The 19,551-nt window shown below is 33.3% G+C and overlaps 3 protein-coding genes and 1 long non-coding RNA gene across 6 annotated transcripts; 2 read left to right on the forward strand and 2 right to left on the reverse strand.

Moving 5' to 3' along the window:
- Window positions 1-3,415: 3,415 nt before the first annotated feature.
- On the reverse strand, window positions 3,416-19,163 carry LOC109811051 (uncharacterized). Of its 3 annotated transcripts, XM_083075834.1 has the most exons (4): window positions 18,435-19,139; window positions 18,231-18,338; window positions 5,386-5,417; window positions 3,416-5,225 (listed from the first exon to the last, which is right to left on the reverse strand). In XM_083075834.1, exons 1-4 carry the CDS (start codon window positions 18,522-18,524, stop codon window positions 5,198-5,200), a joined length of 258 nt encoding a protein of 85 aa, XP_082931960.1. In that variant the 5' UTR covers window positions 18,525-19,139; the 3' UTR covers window positions 3,416-5,197. The 3 variants fall into 3 exon arrangements, with proteins under 3 accessions (XP_082931960.1, XP_029129734.1, XP_020230274.1); XM_029273901.2 differs by having other exon boundaries at window positions 3,416-5,417; window positions 18,435-19,150; XM_020374685.3 differs by lacking the exons at window positions 3,416-5,225; window positions 5,386-5,417 and adding an exon at window positions 16,962-17,743 and having other exon boundaries at window positions 18,435-19,163.
- On the forward strand, window positions 8,291-10,549 carry LOC145957680 (uncharacterized). Its single transcript, XM_083074099.1, has 3 exons — window positions 8,291-8,382; window positions 9,601-10,407; window positions 10,515-10,549. Exons 1-3 carry the CDS (start codon window positions 8,373-8,375, stop codon window positions 10,547-10,549), a joined length of 852 nt encoding a protein of 283 aa, XP_082930225.1. The 5' UTR covers window positions 8,291-8,372.
- On the reverse strand, window positions 15,059-16,017 carry LOC109811045 (uncharacterized). Its single transcript, XM_029273899.2, has one exon. The coding sequence runs from the start codon at window positions 16,015-16,017 to the stop codon at window positions 15,310-15,312; it is 708 nt and encodes a 235-aa protein (XP_029129732.2). The 3' UTR covers window positions 15,059-15,309.
- LOC145958439 (uncharacterized) lies at window positions 16,836-17,480 on the forward strand. The gene is made up of 2 exons (XR_014434243.1): window positions 16,836-16,968; window positions 17,182-17,480. It is a non-coding gene; the product is annotated as an uncharacterized LOC145958439 (long non-coding RNA).
- Window positions 19,164-19,551: the final 388 nt, after the last annotated feature.

Below are 19,551 nucleotides of genomic sequence, written 5' to 3' on the forward strand. Positions count from 1 at the left end.
AGTTTTTAACTAGCTTAATTATAAGTTAAATAGATCCTAAAGGAATCATGTCAAAATATTTTTCATTTATTTGTTGCTTCTTTGTCAGAAGAATTTAATCATAAAATTAGCATAAGATGTATTTTTTATATATAATAATAATAGATCCTAAAGGAATTATGTCAAAAAATATTTTTCATTTATTTGTTGCTTCTTTGTCAAAACAATTTAAACATAAAATTTACATAAGATGTATTTTTTTATACTAAAACAAATTAAAATATTTGTAACATTACAGTGTTTATATATTGTACTTAATTGGTTTTGGAAGGGACAATGTTTGATCTAATATCATCATCTCTCTTATTTTATCATCTATCCATTTTATAGTTCCATTTTAAAAATTTTTTATCTAATATATCTAATGTAATTTAAAATGGTTTGAATTTAATATATTTTTATGGGTTAGTAAAAAGACTTTGATTATTGTTTTTTATTAGTAAAGTGAAATTTATCATATAAAATAAGATGGACTATAGCCTAATATGTGACAATGGGTAAATAATAAACTTTGAAATAAATAATAAATATAATAAAAACAATTTAAGCTATCAAATTTATCATTTATATATCGACTGCTACGTACAGTCTATAATTAATATAAATTTATCTGAGATTAAAAATACAAAAAATAAAAAATAAAAAATAAAAAATACTAAAGTCACAACCAACATTTTTGTAGTCACAAATAAACGTCTTTACCCTAGTTTTTATTTATTTTGTTAGTAAGGCATATTTTATCATATTTTTTCTTTTACAGATTTCTTAAAAAAAATCAATTTAAAATAAAAAATATATATAATTAAAAAAATGAAATACATACTAATAATTTTCAAACTAATTCGTGACTATACAGAGTCGTTAAATTAGTGTGTGGCCATAACCTTTTTTTTTTATAAAAAAATAATAAGATCCAATCAATAATAAAAAAAATACAAAAATTACATACAACTCTTTTATGTACTTTTAGTGTTTTTTTTTTAAATTAAAAGTTTTGCTTTCAAATAATTCTTTAATACATATTTTGATTATGCTAATTATTGAGATAAAAATATAATGTTGATTGTAAAAAAATATTAACCATACTTAAAAGATAATATAAAATTGTATATAAGTTATATATATATATATATATATATATATTTATTTATTTAAAAAATTGTTACTTAATATGTTACTGTAGCATGCGAATAGTTTACTAGAGCTAGTATCACACATCCTTTAACACGTTATTTAAATTTAAATTAAACTTTATATTAGATCGAAATTCATTAAAAATTACATTCATTAACTCAATAAAATTTATTAGGTAATTCAAAAGTATATCACATGTCTCTCAACCTGACCAACTTCTATATAACAAGTATTCAAAAATTCCAATTTATCAGACAGAATTAATAATACTTATTACATATCATGTAAAAATTAATGCAAATCATAATAGTCTCAAACCACTTAATTATTCTCTTGTACCGGAACATGTAAATTAGGCTATAGTAATTTGCTTATTTCTACTTGTAATCGTAATGTTCTAATAAATAAATTCATAAAACCAATTCAGCTTAATTCAAAAGTTTTTTTTAATATTTTTATTAGAGCTTGATTGTATTTTTAATAACTTCCATTTAGACTATTTATACACTTATTTTTTTACGAAATTAATTTTCATAGAACTTGAATCACATGTTTTTTTCCCTCTAAACTATACTTTTAAAATTTTATTTAGAAAATTGAAATCCGATTTCATTCGGATAAACGAATGTGTCCTTTTAACATGGCGAATAGTGATATATAGTTTATTTAATATACCCAAGCCAAGCCTTTGCATATCCCACGGATCTAACTTTGGTGTTGCAAGTACACAATATCAATCAACGCGATTGCTATCCAAAACTATAGTTATTTCCGAGAGTTTTCGAGTACATTGGTTTCATGATATGTGAGCATTGAGCAACTGGATCCGCATTGGATGGCGCTGCATCTTCATTCTTCATGTTGACTGAAGAAGAAGAATAAGACCCCACGATTCATTTATTTTCATTCTGTGCAATCATTCTTCATCCATTAACATTAACAATAAACAAAAAAAAAGGTGAATGCATCATGCATGAGCTGTGTGGAGTGTTTCTCTTTTGTTTTTTTGTAGCGGTTTTGGATTTTTATTCCTTTCTCATCCTCTCATGCTCCACATTTTCTGAAATCATGGGACCCTACTCTCACGTACAATACATATTTTATAATTTAATTCTCAATCATTTCATATTTACCTCATCATAACCAATATTATCTTCGCCCCTTTCAATTTCTTGTTTAAAAGCAGGCCTCCCAATATTATTCCCTCTCTTTTTTCTCCTTTTTAAAAAAAATATTTCTCCTATATGTGGTATCATAATGCTTGTGCAAATTTAATGGTCCAGTGCTTTGTCCCTACGTCATTGGATGAAAGCTCGGGACTCGAGAGATACCAAAACAAAAATAAAGCTACACACTTAATAAAATTGCCAACCCTAAGTTAGGGGTGAAAAGTAAAAGCTGACCCAGAAGATAAAACAAGAACCAAATGCCAATAATCAATATAATCATGGATGATTTAGTTTATGTTTATATATAGTAATTGGCAATCATAAGCATGCTCCTCGATCATTCTTGTTAAAATCATGGTACCATGTGTGTGACAACAGCCAACAGGGATAATGTAGAGTAACCATATTTTGAAAAGCTTAACGATCACTACAAGGCATTATGAGGTGCCAGCGAGGTTGCTAACCTTGTGTGAGACACAATAAGACAGCGACCACCAAAGAGAAGGGATAATAAAAAGAACAAACAAGGTACTTATAATAATAAGTGCACATCAGCGGTGAAGGGTAATCCAAAACTAGCTAAAAATAAATGACACATATCTACATGTACAATAAAATTATATATGTCTCATAAATAGCCCGTAAAATTATTAATTAAGTGGTTGAGATTTTTGTGTAAAAATTTAAAACTGACTTAAAATTTTCGGACACTGACCTAATGTGTGCCTAGCTCAAAGATAATTAAAAGGTTGGATCCCGTCAAATGGATCTGATATTAAAGATATGTGTATAATAACGATACTTATCGTATTATCTTGGTATTTAGCTAGGTGCAAATATTTGCTTTGGTTTTTTTGTGTTTTTTTTTTTAGAATTAGGTTCCTAAGCACAGTGAAGATTATGTGAGTTTGGAAAAGGAAAAAAAGGAAGTTCAATCTTGCAATATGTATTTTGAAGAGAATTAAAAAAAAAAATTGTATAAAATGATCCATTTTAAAATGGACCAGTTCTTCAGAAAAATCAATCCATATATTTGTATAAAATCTGTATCACATCAAACTGATTAATATTTTAAAAAAATTAAATCGATCTATTTATAAAATAATTTGATTAACTGATTTATTTTCATAAAATGAATCAGTTCAATTTAATTAAAAATTTTAATAAAAAAAAATATCTATGGACACACCTCTGGCAAAATCATTCAAATATTTAAGAATCAACCAATACGTAAACAAACCCTAACTCTTGCGACCATAACTCGACACTTGCTGAACAAACGAGCCACCAATTGCGCAAATTAAATCACCAACAGGGTAGATGTTATCCGATTCAATGGGTTTAGTGGATAGCATTTTATAATTCAAATAATTGATTGGCAAAAAAATTGCTTCTATTTGTTTTCTTGCAAATCATTTCATTAAGATAAAACCTGATTATTTATTTATTTTGAGCTCAAAGTAACATATATAAAAATGCACAGTCATAAATAAGGCTTTTGGTGACATAAAAAAGACAAAGCTTTTTTATATGAAGGGACTTGGTGAGATATAAAGGTGGAAAAGTGCGTTAGACCAATTGAGCTGACTCAAACCGAATGTAAAACCCAGAATTTAAATATTAAATGCAAATTAAACATTGGTCCTTAATTTTAACGCAATTAAATTATGGCATAGCCTGAGTTTAACCTTAAAAAACATGAAGAAAAAAATACCTTAACAATCTGGCCTTTATCAGACTTGTATTTCATTTTAGAGGGTTGATGAATTAAATTTATATTTATTTTATCTTGTTAGTTTTAGTTCACAACCCATATTAGAGCGTACGTATAGTCCGTTTTGGCACCTCTGGTGAGATATAAAAAGAATAAAGACACAGTGGAGAATGAACAAATATGATCATATGAGTTTAGTGTAAAACTTCAGTGGTCTTAAACTTTGCGCTCCACTCTTTTATATAGTTTTAGATGGGGGGTAAAAAATCATAAGACGAACAAAATTGATTATAGTAGTATTATTATATTCGGGTTGGGTTATGATGCCAGTTACTTTTTACAACTACAACAGTAATTGCTCATCTTCATCCAATGAGTGAGTCTCAATGCAGTAAAAATGTTCAAGCAAAAGCAGTAGGAAGCGAAATAGTTCCAAAAACAAATGATCCACTAGAAAGAAACCTAATCAAAGAGCACGCCAATTAGTTAAGGAGCAAATTAAACAAAAGCACAAAATGACATGGAAGATAAAAAGTGATTTACATTTCATTATAACATGAATTAAAAAGCATTCTTATCCTTTTTCTATCACAAAGGCACTTCTTAAGATGATCAAGATGAAATTATATTCATATTTATTACTTTTACGCAATAGACAAGATATTTGGTTATGTACCCATTTGGCTTGCATCCTTTCATCACAAAATTAACCTACACGAATGAAATAGCCCTAGCTAAATTACCTAACCCTAAGAGTTGACTTTAAGTACACGACGTCTTTCAGTTTCTTGTTTGGCATATAGGGCACCAATTAAGCTCTTCATGGGTTGTGAAAATATCACTAATATAATCCTGACCACAGAACAAATAAACAAAATGGAAGTTAAGTGGGTAGATATGTAGATGTGGTTACCTATCAGCCTCCACCAAGTTCCAAAAGTATCATGGAACATGGACTAAGCTGGAAGCTGAAGTGTCATGGAAGCCACCTGGAATACGAGTTTGCCTACGTCACCATCTATTATATGGAGTTCGCCAGTTGGAAATAAGGTTTATAACAAACAAAAGCTTGTTAGCTGGGCTGCTACTGACCCCCACTAGAGTCCAATGCCAAAAGTTGTCCATATATGTCATGTTGGACCTACTTTTCTGGGCCCAAACAAAGAGTACTGCTCTATCAAGAAACCATCATTAGTTGACCCAACAAATAATAGGATCCCTGGTTTCAGTTTCTACAGGGATTGGGAGGCCCCAAAAAATCAAATTCACCAACTGAAGAATATATATATTAATACGGCCTAGTATGAATCAGAATTTGCATAGATGTACCTTTCCATATGATTAGGTGAAAGAAAATATGCCTACAAAAAGAAAAAGAAATAAGTTAACAAATTAAGGAGTGTAAGCAGTGGGCCAATTGAGTGTAAAATGAAATCACAAAACTAAAGAAAAACACGTCTAGGTTGACGAAAACCACCTGTCACTTTTAATTCATTTTCTATCTTGCCGATTGAAGTTGGGAAAGTCAATTTATGATATTATCTTCAATAAAATCTTTTTTCTTTGTCCTGATCAAAGAGGCTTAACGCCCAAAACACTTCAATACAATCTGTAAACTTTATCAGTTCTCTATTACAACAGCACAATAAAAGTTAAATTAAATTATCAACTTTAACAACCAACAAAATTAACGCCGTTACTTCCTAATCATTTGTTGCTGTCACTTTATTAACGATCCTGCAGACATCAGTTAACCATGACCACTGACACAACCATAACTCTCTCCACCAGAAAATCTGTCGCTTGAAAAGACTCAGTTCCAACCATAACAGCAATCCCAGAATAGAATTATACAGTCTCGTTTTGTTTTTTGTTTTTCTATTTCATAATCCAATTCATGCATGCTTATTCAAAAACAAACGTGCCTTTTGTTTTTCTGCTATAGTTCAAATTTTTTAAAAAAAAAGGCCTGATTGCTAATATATAAAAGGGTTATGATATATACACTTCCTTTTTTTTTTTTATAAGTACACTCCTTTTTTAAAAAAAAAATTAATAAATTTTTTAAAATATCCTTAATTTAATTTTTTTAATTTTTTAATTTTACACTCCTAACATTGAATTTAACACTTTTTTTTACATATCTCTTTCCCTTATTTTCACATGCACCTCCTTAATTTTTCTTCACCCCCACCTATTTTGATAGATAATTTTAATTCTTTTAGTTTTATATTATTTTTTTATCTTCCTCTTTCAGTTTTCTCACTGATTTCATTATCTGCATAGTACTTTAGAATAGTGAAAATGTCTTTTTCATAAACTAAATTTAATGTTAAAGTTTTTAGAAGGGTGAAAGAAAAGGAAGTGTTGGAAGAAAAAATGTGCATCTAGTTTAATAGAAACTGTCAAGAAAACTATACATACCTATAATGTTGTCACCTACCAAATTTATGATTTGAATACATATGAAAAAGTGAAAAAGGCAAGAAAATTAGAGAGTAATATATAAAAAAATGAGAGAACTAAAACTACCCATTGAAATATGTAAGGAATTAGAGAAAGACAAGATAGTATATGTGAAAATTAGAAAAGAGAAGGAAAAAGGTATGTAAAAAGAAAAATAGTAGATTAAATATTAGAGATGTAAAATTAAAAATTAAAAAAATTTATGAATATTTTAGAATTTAAAAAAAATAAAAAAAGGTGTACTTATATAAAAAAAAAAAGGTGTATTAAAAAAAAAGGTGTACTTAAAAAAAAAAGGTGTATTAGCCTATTAGCCTATATAAAATGAAGGCAAATGATAAACACACCTCCACTCTCGTATAAACACACCCCCTTTTTAAAAAAATATATAAAATATCTAAATTACCCTTTTAAAAAAATAAAATTCCTAAATTTACACCTCCCTTCCCCGCACCCCCATTCCCCGCACCAGAACGGGCCGTTCTGCAAGAAGAACAACCCGTTCTGATTGCAGAACGCCCCGTTCTGCAAGCAGTACAGGCCGTTCTGCTTGCAGTACGGGCCGTACTAAAAGCAGAACAGGTCGTTCTGCTTGCAGAACGGGTTGTTCTGGGGCCGTTCTATTGCAGTACAGGCCACCGCGTCACTTTTAAAATGGCTACCTTATGACTGATTTTAAAACTCCGATTTTAAAGTCATTTTTGTACTAGTGTGTCTTTCCATAAAACAAGTAAGAGTCTTTCTCTTACAAGACCACCTGCTGACATTGCGCACCCCTCTTCTTTCTCTTTCTGGCACTCTCCTCTTCTTCTTTTTTTTCCCGCACCTCGCACGCCCCTCTTCTTTCTCTTTCTGACACTCCTCTTCTTCTTCTTCTTACTGTTACGGAAAGTTCTTTCCGGAATTATATAAAAATGTTCCGGAAAATACTTTCCATAATATTAAATTTTTATTCCGGAAAGTATTTTCTGAAAATGTTTTGTTACATAATTCCGGAAAGTACTTTCCATAATATTAAAGTTACTATTACGGAAAGTTCTTTCCGGAATTATATGAACAATAATTTTACTATTCCGGAAAGTACTTTCCAGAATGCTAATGACTGTAAAAGTACTTTCCGGAATGCTAATGACTGTAAAAGAACCTTTCTTATGCTGGTTATGGTGGGACTAGTCCTTTTTTTTATTCAGAATGATTGTAAAAGTATATTGCTTAATGACATTGAGCGGAAAGAGACTTTGGGAAGAAGAGGGGTGTGGAGTGTGGGGTGCGGGGAAAGGGGGTGCGGGGAAAGGAGGTGTAAATTTAGGAATTTCATTTTTTTTAAAAGGATAATTTAGACATTTTATATATTTTTTTTAAAAAAAGAGGTGTGTTTATACGAGAGTGAAGGTGTGTTTATCATCTGCCTAAAATGAAACAGTTGTCCAATTTAAACATGCTTAGCCCATGTGGAGCAAAAAAAATGCAACGGCCCATAAAACAAAAGCATATTAATATAGAAAAAAATTGCATAAATAAAAAGGAAAAAAGACAAAAGGGTCCACACGAAAAGAAAAGGAATCTGATATCTTCATTTTTATCTCTGCTTGCTCTCTGATTTGGATTTTCTTTCTTTTTTGCTTGGGATAGAGAAAATGATTTGTTAACGTGGTATGTGATTGACGAACCGTCAGTGCTTAACTGCTTATTGATGGAAGTTGGTTGAATAAGAGGAATTTTTGGGTTCTATCTCTGCCATAGAAACAACTCTCGTTTTTGCCATCAAAGAAAGTGACACGAGGATATGAAGTATGGAAAGAGATAGATAAAGAAACGTGATTGAATAACTTATTCTCATTACGGTTGTCATGGATCAAGGTAAGTCTCTCTTACTATTATGAATGTATGTGAGAATCATAATTTCTAAAATCTTTATGCAGTAGTTGTCTTGAATCATGAATGACATATGAAGGCTGCAATTTACATGTGGTATCAGAGCTTTAGGTTGTTGAATTTATGATTCTCCATGAATAATGTTTTCCAATTTCATGAACCCTAATTTTAATTGGAAATTTATTGGAACAATTTTTCCCGCTGTACATACTGAGAATGAATTCGATTTTGGAAAATGTTATGAATTCAATTTCGAATGACCCTTGAATTTGTAATATGAATTATTGCATGAAACCATGTTCTGGGGACGAATTGGTCTTTCCCTAACTTTAAGATAAATCATGCTAAAGTAGCAACACCATGACTTTGGGTGCCGAATTAAAATAAGTTGATAAAAGTACAAAACATTAATGAAGTGTGCAACCCGAATGCTTTCCAATATGCAATCCACTTGATTTGAAATAAAATATTGCATTAAAAACAAATCCCGAATGCTTTCCTATATTCCCTGTCATGTCAATTTCAATTTGCATTTATAGCTTATGCGTATGGAAATGATGAAACTGAAATGGAATTGCCAAATTGTTTTCTTTATTATGAATTTTAATTTTAATTGGAAATTGTTTGGAATCATGCTATTATGTTTTCGCTGTGCTTCTCGAGATTGTTTTCAATTTGGAATGTTTTGAAATGAATATCAAGAGAAAACATGTGTGTGTATTTTGCTTAAGATTGTATTTATTTTGGGATTAAATGTATGATAGATTTGTAATCACCAAAGTGGTCAAATCTTTATGTTTTAGTTAATTCCAAATTAATAACAAATTTTATTTCAATTACCCATAGAATGGATGCTAAATTATAAATTATTGATTTATGGGTTGATTGAAGTTTATTATTATAAGACATTTATGGATCACCCAAAGGTTGATTAATTGTTCTTATAATTAATGGATATGACTGTTGGTAGTGAGTATGCATTATTAGTTTTATTTATTTATCCAAAGATAATAAATATTTCTAATTAGTGCATATGTCTTGCCAAATAATGTTAATATTATTAGCATCATTATGTTTTGTGTATTAATGTATCACCCAAAGGAGAACATTAGTATGCATAGAATGCTTGTTTGTTATTTGAATTTGTATCGTATGTTTAATTTATGACTCAAAGTAATAATGTTAAGCATGTGTTAATTGCAGTATCTGTTCCTGTATCTTTGCATTCTCATGCTATGTCTGTTCCGGTTTTTAATGGGTTGAATTTCTCTGATTGGAGCGAACAAGTCCAATTTCACTTAGGTGTTTTGGATCTTGATTTAGCTATTCAAGTTGAAAAACCTGCTGCTATTACTGATGATAGTAGCAATGAAGAGAAAACCCATTATAAGGCTTGGGAAAAATCAAACAGACTTAGCCTGATGTTTATGCGAATGAGCATAGCAAATAACATTAAGTCTGCTCTTCCCAAAACTGAAAGTGCAAAAGAGTTTATGAAATTTGTAGAAGAGCGCTCCCAAACTGCTGATAAGTCTCTTGCTGGGACATTAATGAGTACCTTAACCACCATGAAGTTTGATGGTTCTCGTACTATGCATGAACATGTCATTGAGATGACAAACATTGCAGCAAGACTTAAGTCTCTTGGAATGGCAGTAGATGAAAATTTCCTTGTGCAGTTTATTTTGAACTCATTACCGTCTAAGTATGGTCCTTTCCAAATGAACTATAACACCATGAAAGACAAATGGAATGTGCATGAATTGCACAGTATGTTAGTTCAGGAGGAAACCAGACTTAAGAATCAAGGAAATCACTCCATTCATTATGTGAATAATCAAGGAGTTGAAAAGAAAGTTAATAAGAAACATGGAAAGGGAAAGGGACCATTAAAGATTGCTGAGTCCTCTACTAAAATCCAGAAGAAAACTGACAAATGTCATTTCTGTGGGAAGTCTGGTCATTTCCAGAAGGATTGCCCAAAACGTAAAGCTTGGTTCGAAAAGAAAGGTGAGCATAATGCTTATGTATGTTTCGAATCTAACTTAACTGAAGTTCCCCATAATACTTGGTGGATTGATTCTGGATGTACAACTCATGTTTCTAATATGATGCAGGGATTCCTTACAACCCGAACCATAAGCCCAAATGAGAAGTTTGTCTTCATGGGGAATAGAGTGAAAGTTCCAGTGGAAGCCGTCGGGACTTATCGTTTAATCCTTGACACTGGATTTCATTTAGACTTGTTTGATACTTTTTATGTACCTAGTATTTCTAGGAATTTAGTTTCCTTGTCTAAACTTGATGTTGCTGGATACTCTTTTAGGTTTGGAAATAATTGTTTCAGTTTATATAAGTGTACTTGTATGATTGGATCTGGTACACTTTGTGATGGTTTATATAAATTGAATCTTGATAATTTATATGCTGAAACTCTTATGACCTTGCATCATAATGTTGGCACTAAACGTAGTTTAGTGAATGAACGTTCTGCTTACTTGTGGCATAAGCGTTTGGGACACATTTCCAAAGAAAGGATACAAAGATTAGTAAAGAATGAAATTCTTTCAAATTTAGATTTTACTGATCTAAATGTATGTGTGGATTGTATTAAAGGTAAACAAACAAAACACACAAAGAAAGGAGCCACAAGAAGCACTCAGCTTCTTGAAATTATACACACTGATATATGTGGACCTTTTGATGTTAATTCTTTCAATAAAGAAAAGTACTTTATCACTTTCATTGATGACTTTTCACGTTATGGGTATGTCTATTTACTGCATGAGAAATCTCAAGCAGTGAATGCCTTGGAAATTTATATAACTGAAGTGGAAAGGCAATTAGACAAAAAGGTGAAAATTGTCAGGTCAGATAGAGGTGGTGAGTATTATGGAAGATATGATGAGAGTGGACAACATCCTGGTCCATTTGCTAAGTTCCTTGAAAAGCATGGTATTTGTGCTCAATACACAATGCCAGGTACACCACAACAAAATGGTGTTTCAGAAAGGCGTAATCGAACCTTAATGGATATGGTTAGGAGCATGTTAAGTAATTCATCTTTACCTATATCATTGTGGATGTATGCTTTAAAAACTGCCATGTATTTGTTAAACAGGGTTCCTAGTAAGGCGGTTCAAAAGACACCTTTTGAATTGTGGACAGGTAGGAAACCCAGTTTAAGACACCTACATGTTTGGGGTTGTCAGGCAGAAATTAGAATATACAATCCGCAAGAAAAGAAACTGGATGTAAGAACAATCAGTGGGTATTTCATTGGTTATCCAGCAAAATCAAAAGGGTATATGTTTTACTGTCCTACTCATAGTACAAGAATTGTTGAAATTGGAAATGCCAGGTTCATTGAAAATGGTGAAATCAATGGGAGTGAAACTTCACGAAATGTGGAGATTAAGGAAGTTAGAGTACAAGTTCCTTTAACTAGTGCTTTTACTTCAAGAATTGTTGTTCCCCATGTTGTTGAACCAAACAACAATCAAGAAGAACAACAAATTAATGATCCTGTGGTTAACAATGAATCTATAGTAGAACAACCACAAGAAATAATATTAAGAAGATCTCTAAGGGAAAAGAGATCTGCTATTTCAAATGACTATGTGGTTTATCTACAAGAGTCAGAAAATGACTTAAGCATTGATAATGATCCAGTTTCATTTTCAGAAGCTATTAATGGTGATAATTCTGGAAAATGGTTAGATGCCATGAATGATGAGCTTAAATCAATGACACAAAATGATGTATGGGATCTTGTGGAATTGCCTGAAGGGTGCAAGAGAGTTGGGTGTAAATGGGTCTTTAAGACTAAGCGTGACTCTCATGGCAATATCGAACGACACAAGGCTCGACTTGTTGCCAAAGGTTTTACTCAAAAGGATGGCATTGATTATAAGGAAACCTTTTCTCCGGTTTCTAAGAAAGATTCTTTCAGAATTATCATGGCATTAGTAGCTCATTATGACCTTGAGTTACATCAAATGGATGTTAAAACTGCCTTTTTGAATGGGAATTTAGAAGAGAATGTTTATATGGATCAACCAGTGGGATTCATTGAAGAAGGAAAGGAACACATGGTGTGTAAACTTAAGAAATCAATATATGGACTTAAACAAGCTTCCCGACAATGGTATATTAAGTTCAATGATACTATTATGTCCTTTGGATTTAAGGAAAACACTGTTGATCGGTGTATATATCTGAAGGTCAGTGGGAGCAAGTTTATATTTCTAATTCTATATGTTGATGACATTTTGCTTGCAACTAATGATCTTGGTCTATTAAGTGAGACTAAGAAGTTTCTTTCTAACAACTTTGAAATGAAAGATATAGGTGAGGCAGGCTATGTGATAGGAATAGAAATATTTCGTGATAGATCACAAGGACTGTTAGGCTTGTCTCAGAAAGCCTATATTAATAAAGTTTTAGAGAGATTCAGAATGGATACATGTTCAGCATCTCCCGTTCCAATACAGAAAGGAGACAAATTTAGTCTTATGCAATGTCCAAAGAATGATTTGGAACGGAAACAGATGGAAAATATCCCTTATGCATCTGTTGTTGGGAGTTTGATGTATGCTCAAACATGTACAAGGCCAGATATTAGCTTTGCAGTTGGTATGCTTGGTAGATACCAAAGTAATCCAGGATTGGACCATTGGAAAGCTGCAAAGAAAGTCTTAAGATACTTGCAAGGGACAAAGGATCACATGCTTACTTATAAGAAATCTGATCATCTTGAAGTGATTGGATATACAGATTCAGATTTTGCCGGTTGTATAGATACAAGAAAGTCTACATTTGGTTATGTGTATCTTTTAGCCAGAGGAGCAATTTCATGGAAGAGTGCGAAGCAGTCAGTCATTGCTGCATCCACTATGGAGGCTGAATTTGTGGCATGCTTTGAGGCCACAGTTCAGGCTAATTGGTTGCGGAATTTTATTTTAGGACTTGGAGTAGTTGACAGTATTGCCAGGCCGCTGAAAATTTATTGTGATAATTCCGCAGTTGTTTTCTTTTCTAAAAACGACAAGTATTCCAAAGGTGCTAAGCATATGGAATTGAAATACTTTGCCGTTAAAGAAGAAGTTCAGAAACATAGAGTGTCAATAGAACATATTAGCACTAATCTTATGATTGCTGACCCTTTAACAAAAGGGTTACCGCCCAAAGTATTTACTGGCCATGTAGAGAATATGGGCATTTTTTCTACCAGTGAATGTTGAATGTTAATGTTGTTATTAATGCCTATTTGACACTCTGAGCTCATTTAATATGCAAGTTTCTGAAATTTGTGTTTTCTACTTTATGTATATGCATGCAAATTATGATGTGGAAAACATATTATGTGTTTATTAATGAAAGAGTGACTTTATGTTTGAACCCATTATGAACTTCTCATTTTACGGTCATATTAAGGAGAAGGATAATATAGTAGTACATGGAAGGAAATGTGTTGATTAAATGACATGTAACCGCCATGACTCTTATTATTTCTGTATCTTTAATTATGATTATGATGGAGCCAATTTATCTAAGGTCTTTAATGCGCATTATGATTTATGTAATTATTAAATCATGAAGTGTTATGAGATCACATGAGTCAAGTGGGAGAATGTTAGAAAAAATTTAAATAATATTATAATGTGACTCATGTGAATTAAAAGCTTAAACGTGATTTAATAAAATAAAAGGACCTATTGGCAAATATGGGAAGTTACTATTTTCAAATCTTATAACCGCCGATAACCAACTTGATGGAAGTTGGTTGAATAAGAGGAATTTTTGGGTTCTATCTCTGCCATAGAAACGACTCTCGTTTTTGCCATCAAAGAAAGTGACACGAGGATATGAAGTATGGAAAGAGATAGATAAAGAAACGTGATTGAATAACTTATTCTCATTACGGTTGTCATGGATCAAGATAAGTCTCTCTTACTATTATGAATGTATGTGAGAATCATAATTTCTAAAATCCTTATGCAGTAGTTGTCTTGAATCATGAATGACATATGAAGGCTGCAATTTACACTTATTTCTTTAGATTTTTTTACTCTAGAATTTTTCGAACCCCTTGATTGTTCAATCTCGTCCTCTCCTCTATTAGGAGGTGGCGCGGAGAAGGTCAGCGAGAACGCTCATGGCTCGAACCTGCATCTCAAGCGCGGATATGTAATCATTGGCTTCTTCCAAAATATCCGCCAGAAGCTTTTTGCGGCAACCGGGAACTAACAGTTTCAGGAGCCTCACTTTTCTCTGCACGCGCGCGCTCTTCCCCGTCAGCCGGTAAACGGTGAAGCGCGGCTTCTTCGCGCGCAGCCTAGGTTGACTCTGGCCAAGTCTTGGCGTCATCTCGGAGGAGCCTTCTTCCAAATATTGGAGTTAGGCATGGCAACGGGGCGGGGCGGGGGCGGGTTTTACGTTCCCCGCCCCCGCCCCCGCAAATTTAAACCGCCCCCGCCCCCGCCCCCGATACCCGCCGGGGGTAAAATCTAGGTCCCCATCCCCGCCCCCGGCGGGGTTCGGGTTTCCCCGCCCCGTCCCCGCCCCCGCTCCTATTTTTTTCTTTTTTTTTTCTTCTATTTTTCTTTTAAATAAATATGAATAATTTTAAAAAAATAAAAAAAAAGAAAAATAATATAAATTTTTACATATAAATATTTTTAATTTTGGTTTATATATATATAAAAATAATTTTTTAATTATATTATTAAGCGGGGCGGGGGCGGGGGCGGGTATGGGGGCGGGGGCGGGGTGGGTATTAACATCCCCGACCCCGCCCCCGCCCCCGATTTTATCAATCGGGGAAAACCCGAACCCGAACCCGAACCCGATAAACACGGGTTTTCCCCGTCCAAATCGGGGCGGGTTCGGGCGGGTACCCACGGGGACGGGTTAGATTGCCATGCCTAATTGGAGTTGTTGCATCGTACTACTAGTTCTTTCAGATAAGTCATGAGTTGTTGCATCGATATTGGTACGCGCCAGTTCCAGTGCCAGTTGATCCACGTAAAGCACTATTGCATTAGTTTCGGTGAGGGCGAGTTCGTCATCTTGGACTCCAACTCCAACATTTGGGTATGATAAGGACGAACGGAGAATAACAAGACCATAGCTAAAACCTATTCCAACAATTGCCAATGCCAACGTAATCTTCATGAGTAGTACTATTAAACATCCCATGAAAAAATAAAATAGATCAACTTCAAATCCACACTCACTTTGTCTTGAGAGACTGAGTGACATGATAGCAAAGGCAGCACACGAGACCAAACTATATGCATCTGGTTTCCCATTCACAAGTTTATCAGCGAAATAGGAATACACAGATGTGACAGTCAAAACCACGAATGAGGAATGAGCTTTGAACCGGAGAGTGGTTGAGTGCCGACATGCCTTAGCAAACATATTGCCGAGACAGATTAAAAGACTAACAATACTGTAAAGGAAGATTTTCAACAAGCTCCACTCTCCGAATAGATAGTCGAAGGAGGAGCTGAGAGCATAACAAAGAAGCCCAACAATGGTTGAAACAAAACCAACAAATCTCCATACTGCTTCCTGCGTCAGCCATCTCCTGAGTTGGATGCTCAAAAACGTCATATTCCTCGGAAGTGAGCAACAACTGCTTTCACAGACTCAGAGAACTAACTGCTTATATAGATATCATTAGAGAGCAAGTATTTTTTGCGCAGGATGAGAAGCCCAGTCGTTTCTTCTGGTGAAATTTCAAGGAAAGGACCAAGATCCTTGTCTGCTATAATAAGTCATACTACTTGTTTGACACGGATGAACGATGACATTATAATTTTCGAGGAAAATGGATCCGCATTGGATGGGTGCATCCTCACATTGACTGAAGAAGAATAAGGCCCCACAATTCATTTCTTTTCATTCGGTGCAATCATTATATATTGTTCTTCCATTAACATTAACATTTAATAAGCAAAAAGGTGAGTGTTTTGGAGTGTTTCTCTTTTGTTCTTTTGTCGCGGTTTTGGATTTTTATTCTTTCCTCACCCTCTGCACACTCATGCTCCACATTTTCTCAAATCATAGGGCCCTACTCTCACTCACAAATACATATTTTATAATGCAATTCTCAATCATTTCATATTTACCTCATCATAACCAATATCATCTCTGCCCCTTTTTAATTTCTTGTTCCGGAGCAGGCTTCCCAACATGTTCCTATTCGCTCTCTCTTTTCCTTTCTTTTTTTTTTTTGAAATATTTCTCCTAGTATTCCCTCTTCTGTGATATCATAATGCTTGTGCAAATTTAAGGGACCAGTGCTTTGCCCCTACGTCATTGGATGAAAGCTCGGGGCTCGAGAGATACCAAAACATAAAGCTACACAATAAAATTTCCAATCCTTTAAGTGAGGGATGAAAAGTAAAAGCTGATCTAGAAGATAAAGCAAGAACTAAATGTGAAATATGATCATGGGTGAAGAGTTTTAGTATATGAAGCTAAATGAGCGAGTGGTTACATACCAACAAGGCAACAACAACCAAAAGAAGTGTCAATTGGCACGCCTGTGATGCATTGCATGTAATGAAGCTATTTCTGTTCTTTACCCTCGCTTTCTTCTTTTTTACATGCCCATCAATAAGCATATTTTCCTTTGTGATAACTGATAAGAGTTTATTCTAACAGAAATTGCTTATAATACAAGCAAGGGAAACCCATACATCCTAACTAGACTAACAAAATCTCTACAGCTAACCACCGGAATCTATGACAATTTTGGCTTTTATGTTGCAGACGCTGGGGGATGGCAATTGAATATCCGAATATTAATTCTAAGAGGCCAGACAAATCATGTATACATACACGCTCAAAATTACAATATCAGAACCACAAGACGTGAGGTATCAGGTATAAGTCGCCTACGAAAGTAAGTAGAAACAACGGGGAACATTCAAATATTTATACATTTATATCAACTCCAATGAAACTATACGAGTTTACAGTTATTCAACATAACTCGAGTGTAACAAGGACATCACATTGTCTAAGAATTTCACTTTCGAGATATATATTTACAAAGCCATTTAACAGAATATCTAACCTCTTTTTCTGAGGTCTAAATGTATATCAAGTACCATAGTTCAACTAACGGTTCAAGTTGGCAATGGACAACTGAGAGGGCAATGAATATCGGAAGTGAAAAAAAAATATAGCCAATACTCCGATAAACCAAATGCAGAAACAGAATCACTATTCTATTTTTTGCAGTAAGCACTTGATAGGACCGATCGATGTCCTCTAACACGGTATTCTTGTATCGATCCTCTATGACATACTTGGTTATTTCATCCACAAGCTTCTTATATTGATGAGCAGCATTGTGTGAGTTGAAGACCACAGCAGTTTGAATGAAATCAGTTGAATCGTTTAAGGTTATTTTCCAAAGCATTTTTTCTATCTAATTTGTTTTCTCTGAATCCAAACACGGTTCATAATTGTACTAAACTAAGCATAATTGCTAACGATTTGCACCAAAATCGAAGTTCGAGGCGTTTATTAACTATAAATCAGCCTAACTTAACATAAGCTCTGCTTCTAATCAGATCTAAGAATTTTCTTGAATAAGCAGTGATGGTGAATAGCACGCAGAAATTACTTGTAGCTTAATTAGATATGTGATCAATGTGATTCTCTAAACCACGATGCATATTCAAATTTTGCGTAGATCATATATTTTTATCAGAATAAAACGAAACGAGCCGAATAAAACAAAGAAAATGTACAGACACATCGTATCAAATTTGAGCTTGAAAATCGGAATAATCAATTCAATTCAAACTTACATTATCGTCTTCACTGCGATTAGCATACGATATCTCGGAGATCGGAGAGGAATCCTCATAAGCTTCTGAAACGAATGTCAATGCTGCGTTCAAGCTCTTACTTGTAATCTGGCCAAAGATGAAAATAAAAATAAACATGAAAAAAATGAATATGAAGGAAGCAAAGCGTAAAATGTGAGTAAGGTTTTGCGAATTGTGTTGTACCTTATTGAAGTTTGGCGAATACTTCAATCTGCGATTGCGCTTCACCGATGAACGAACATAGGTTTTCTGAGGCGTTTGAGATTCTTTCATTGGCGGGAGTTGAAGTTAATTTTGCCAGGTTCAATTTAATATGCGGAAATGGGAATTAAAGAGGTACAAACTTATATATAGACGGAAAATTTCAATATAATTGATCAAAGCACAGTGTTTACGCCATTTTTTGAACTATGCTTAGATATGGATGCGCAGAAAGAAATTTCAAATTATTGTCGTGCATTATTGAGCCATTAACAATTGAGCTCTCCCATAGCATTAATTGTAAGGTTAGTTTTTGACATTTTTAAAAAGTAAAAAAAAAATGAATAGAGAAAGAATGAATAATTTGGGAAATTGTTATAGTTAGAAAATTATTTAAAAAAATTGTACATGAAATTGAGTAATTTTATTATTATTAATTAATGTAAAAAAAATATTTTGTGTTGGTATAGATTTTGAAAAAAATAAGTGAGTAGTTAATAATAAGAGGTGTGAGCAATTTTTTGGTAGTTGTTTTAAATATATCTTTTGAAAAATATTGAAAAAAAAGGGTAATTTAAGATAAGGTTATGGAGATAATATGCCTAAGTAACGTGTATACATAATAGGATAATATTCTTTGTTTATAGTATAATTTGGTTTATTGATCAATTTGGGGTACTTTCACAAACTATTTACGTAAATGAGGCTGTTTTGAAACTATATACACCTTTGGGACATTTTACTATGGTGTCGCTATATAGCGACACCATTGACACGTGAATTTTTTTTTTTTGTAACTACGATTGGCTAAAATTTAGCCAAACAGAGTCGCTATAGGCTGGAGTGATTTTTCTAAAGTCGCTATAGGATACATCACCACTAGAGCTGTCAAAATGGGTTTGGCCCGGTGAGCCAACCCGGCTCACCACGGGTTCGAGCCGGGTTGGGTTAAAAAAAATTAAAAAATTTTAATACGGGTCAAATTTGAACCCGGCTCACTAACAACCCGGCTCACCCGGGTTGAACCCGTGGTGAGCCGGGTTGGCCTACCAACCCTTGATTAAATTCTTAAAAAAATAATAATAATAATTATTGGGTC

Source organism: Cajanus cajan, chromosome 5 (genome assembly GCF_000230855.2).
Source record: "Cajanus cajan strain Asha chromosome 5, NIPB_CcT2T_4, whole genome shotgun sequence".
Taxonomy (NCBI): Eukaryota; Viridiplantae; Streptophyta; class Magnoliopsida; order Fabales; family Fabaceae; genus Cajanus; species Cajanus cajan.

Bases quoted from the DNA above. Each gene is read 5' to 3' on its own strand.
- LOC145957680 (XM_083074099.1), top strand. The intron at 10,408-10,514 runs GTGAGCATAATG...AATATGATGCAG, and splicing joins AGCTTGGTTCGAAAAGAAAG to GGATTCCTTACAACCCGAAC.
- LOC109811045 (XM_029273899.2), bottom strand. From the start codon at position 16,017: ATGACGTTTTTGAGCATCCAACTCAGGAGATGGCTGACGCAGGAAGCA.
- LOC109811051 (XM_020374685.3), bottom strand. From the start codon at position 18,524: ATGAAAGAATCTCAAACGCCTCAGAAAACCTATGTTCGTTCATCGGTG. The intron at 18,339-18,434 runs GTACAACACAAT...ATCTTTGGCCAG, and splicing joins ATTCGCCAAACTTCAATAAG to ATTACAAGTAAGAGCTTGAA. The intron at 17,744-18,230 runs GTAAGTTTGAAT...CAATATAAGAAG, and splicing joins ATCGCAGTGAAGACGATAAT to CTTGTGGATGAAATAACCAA.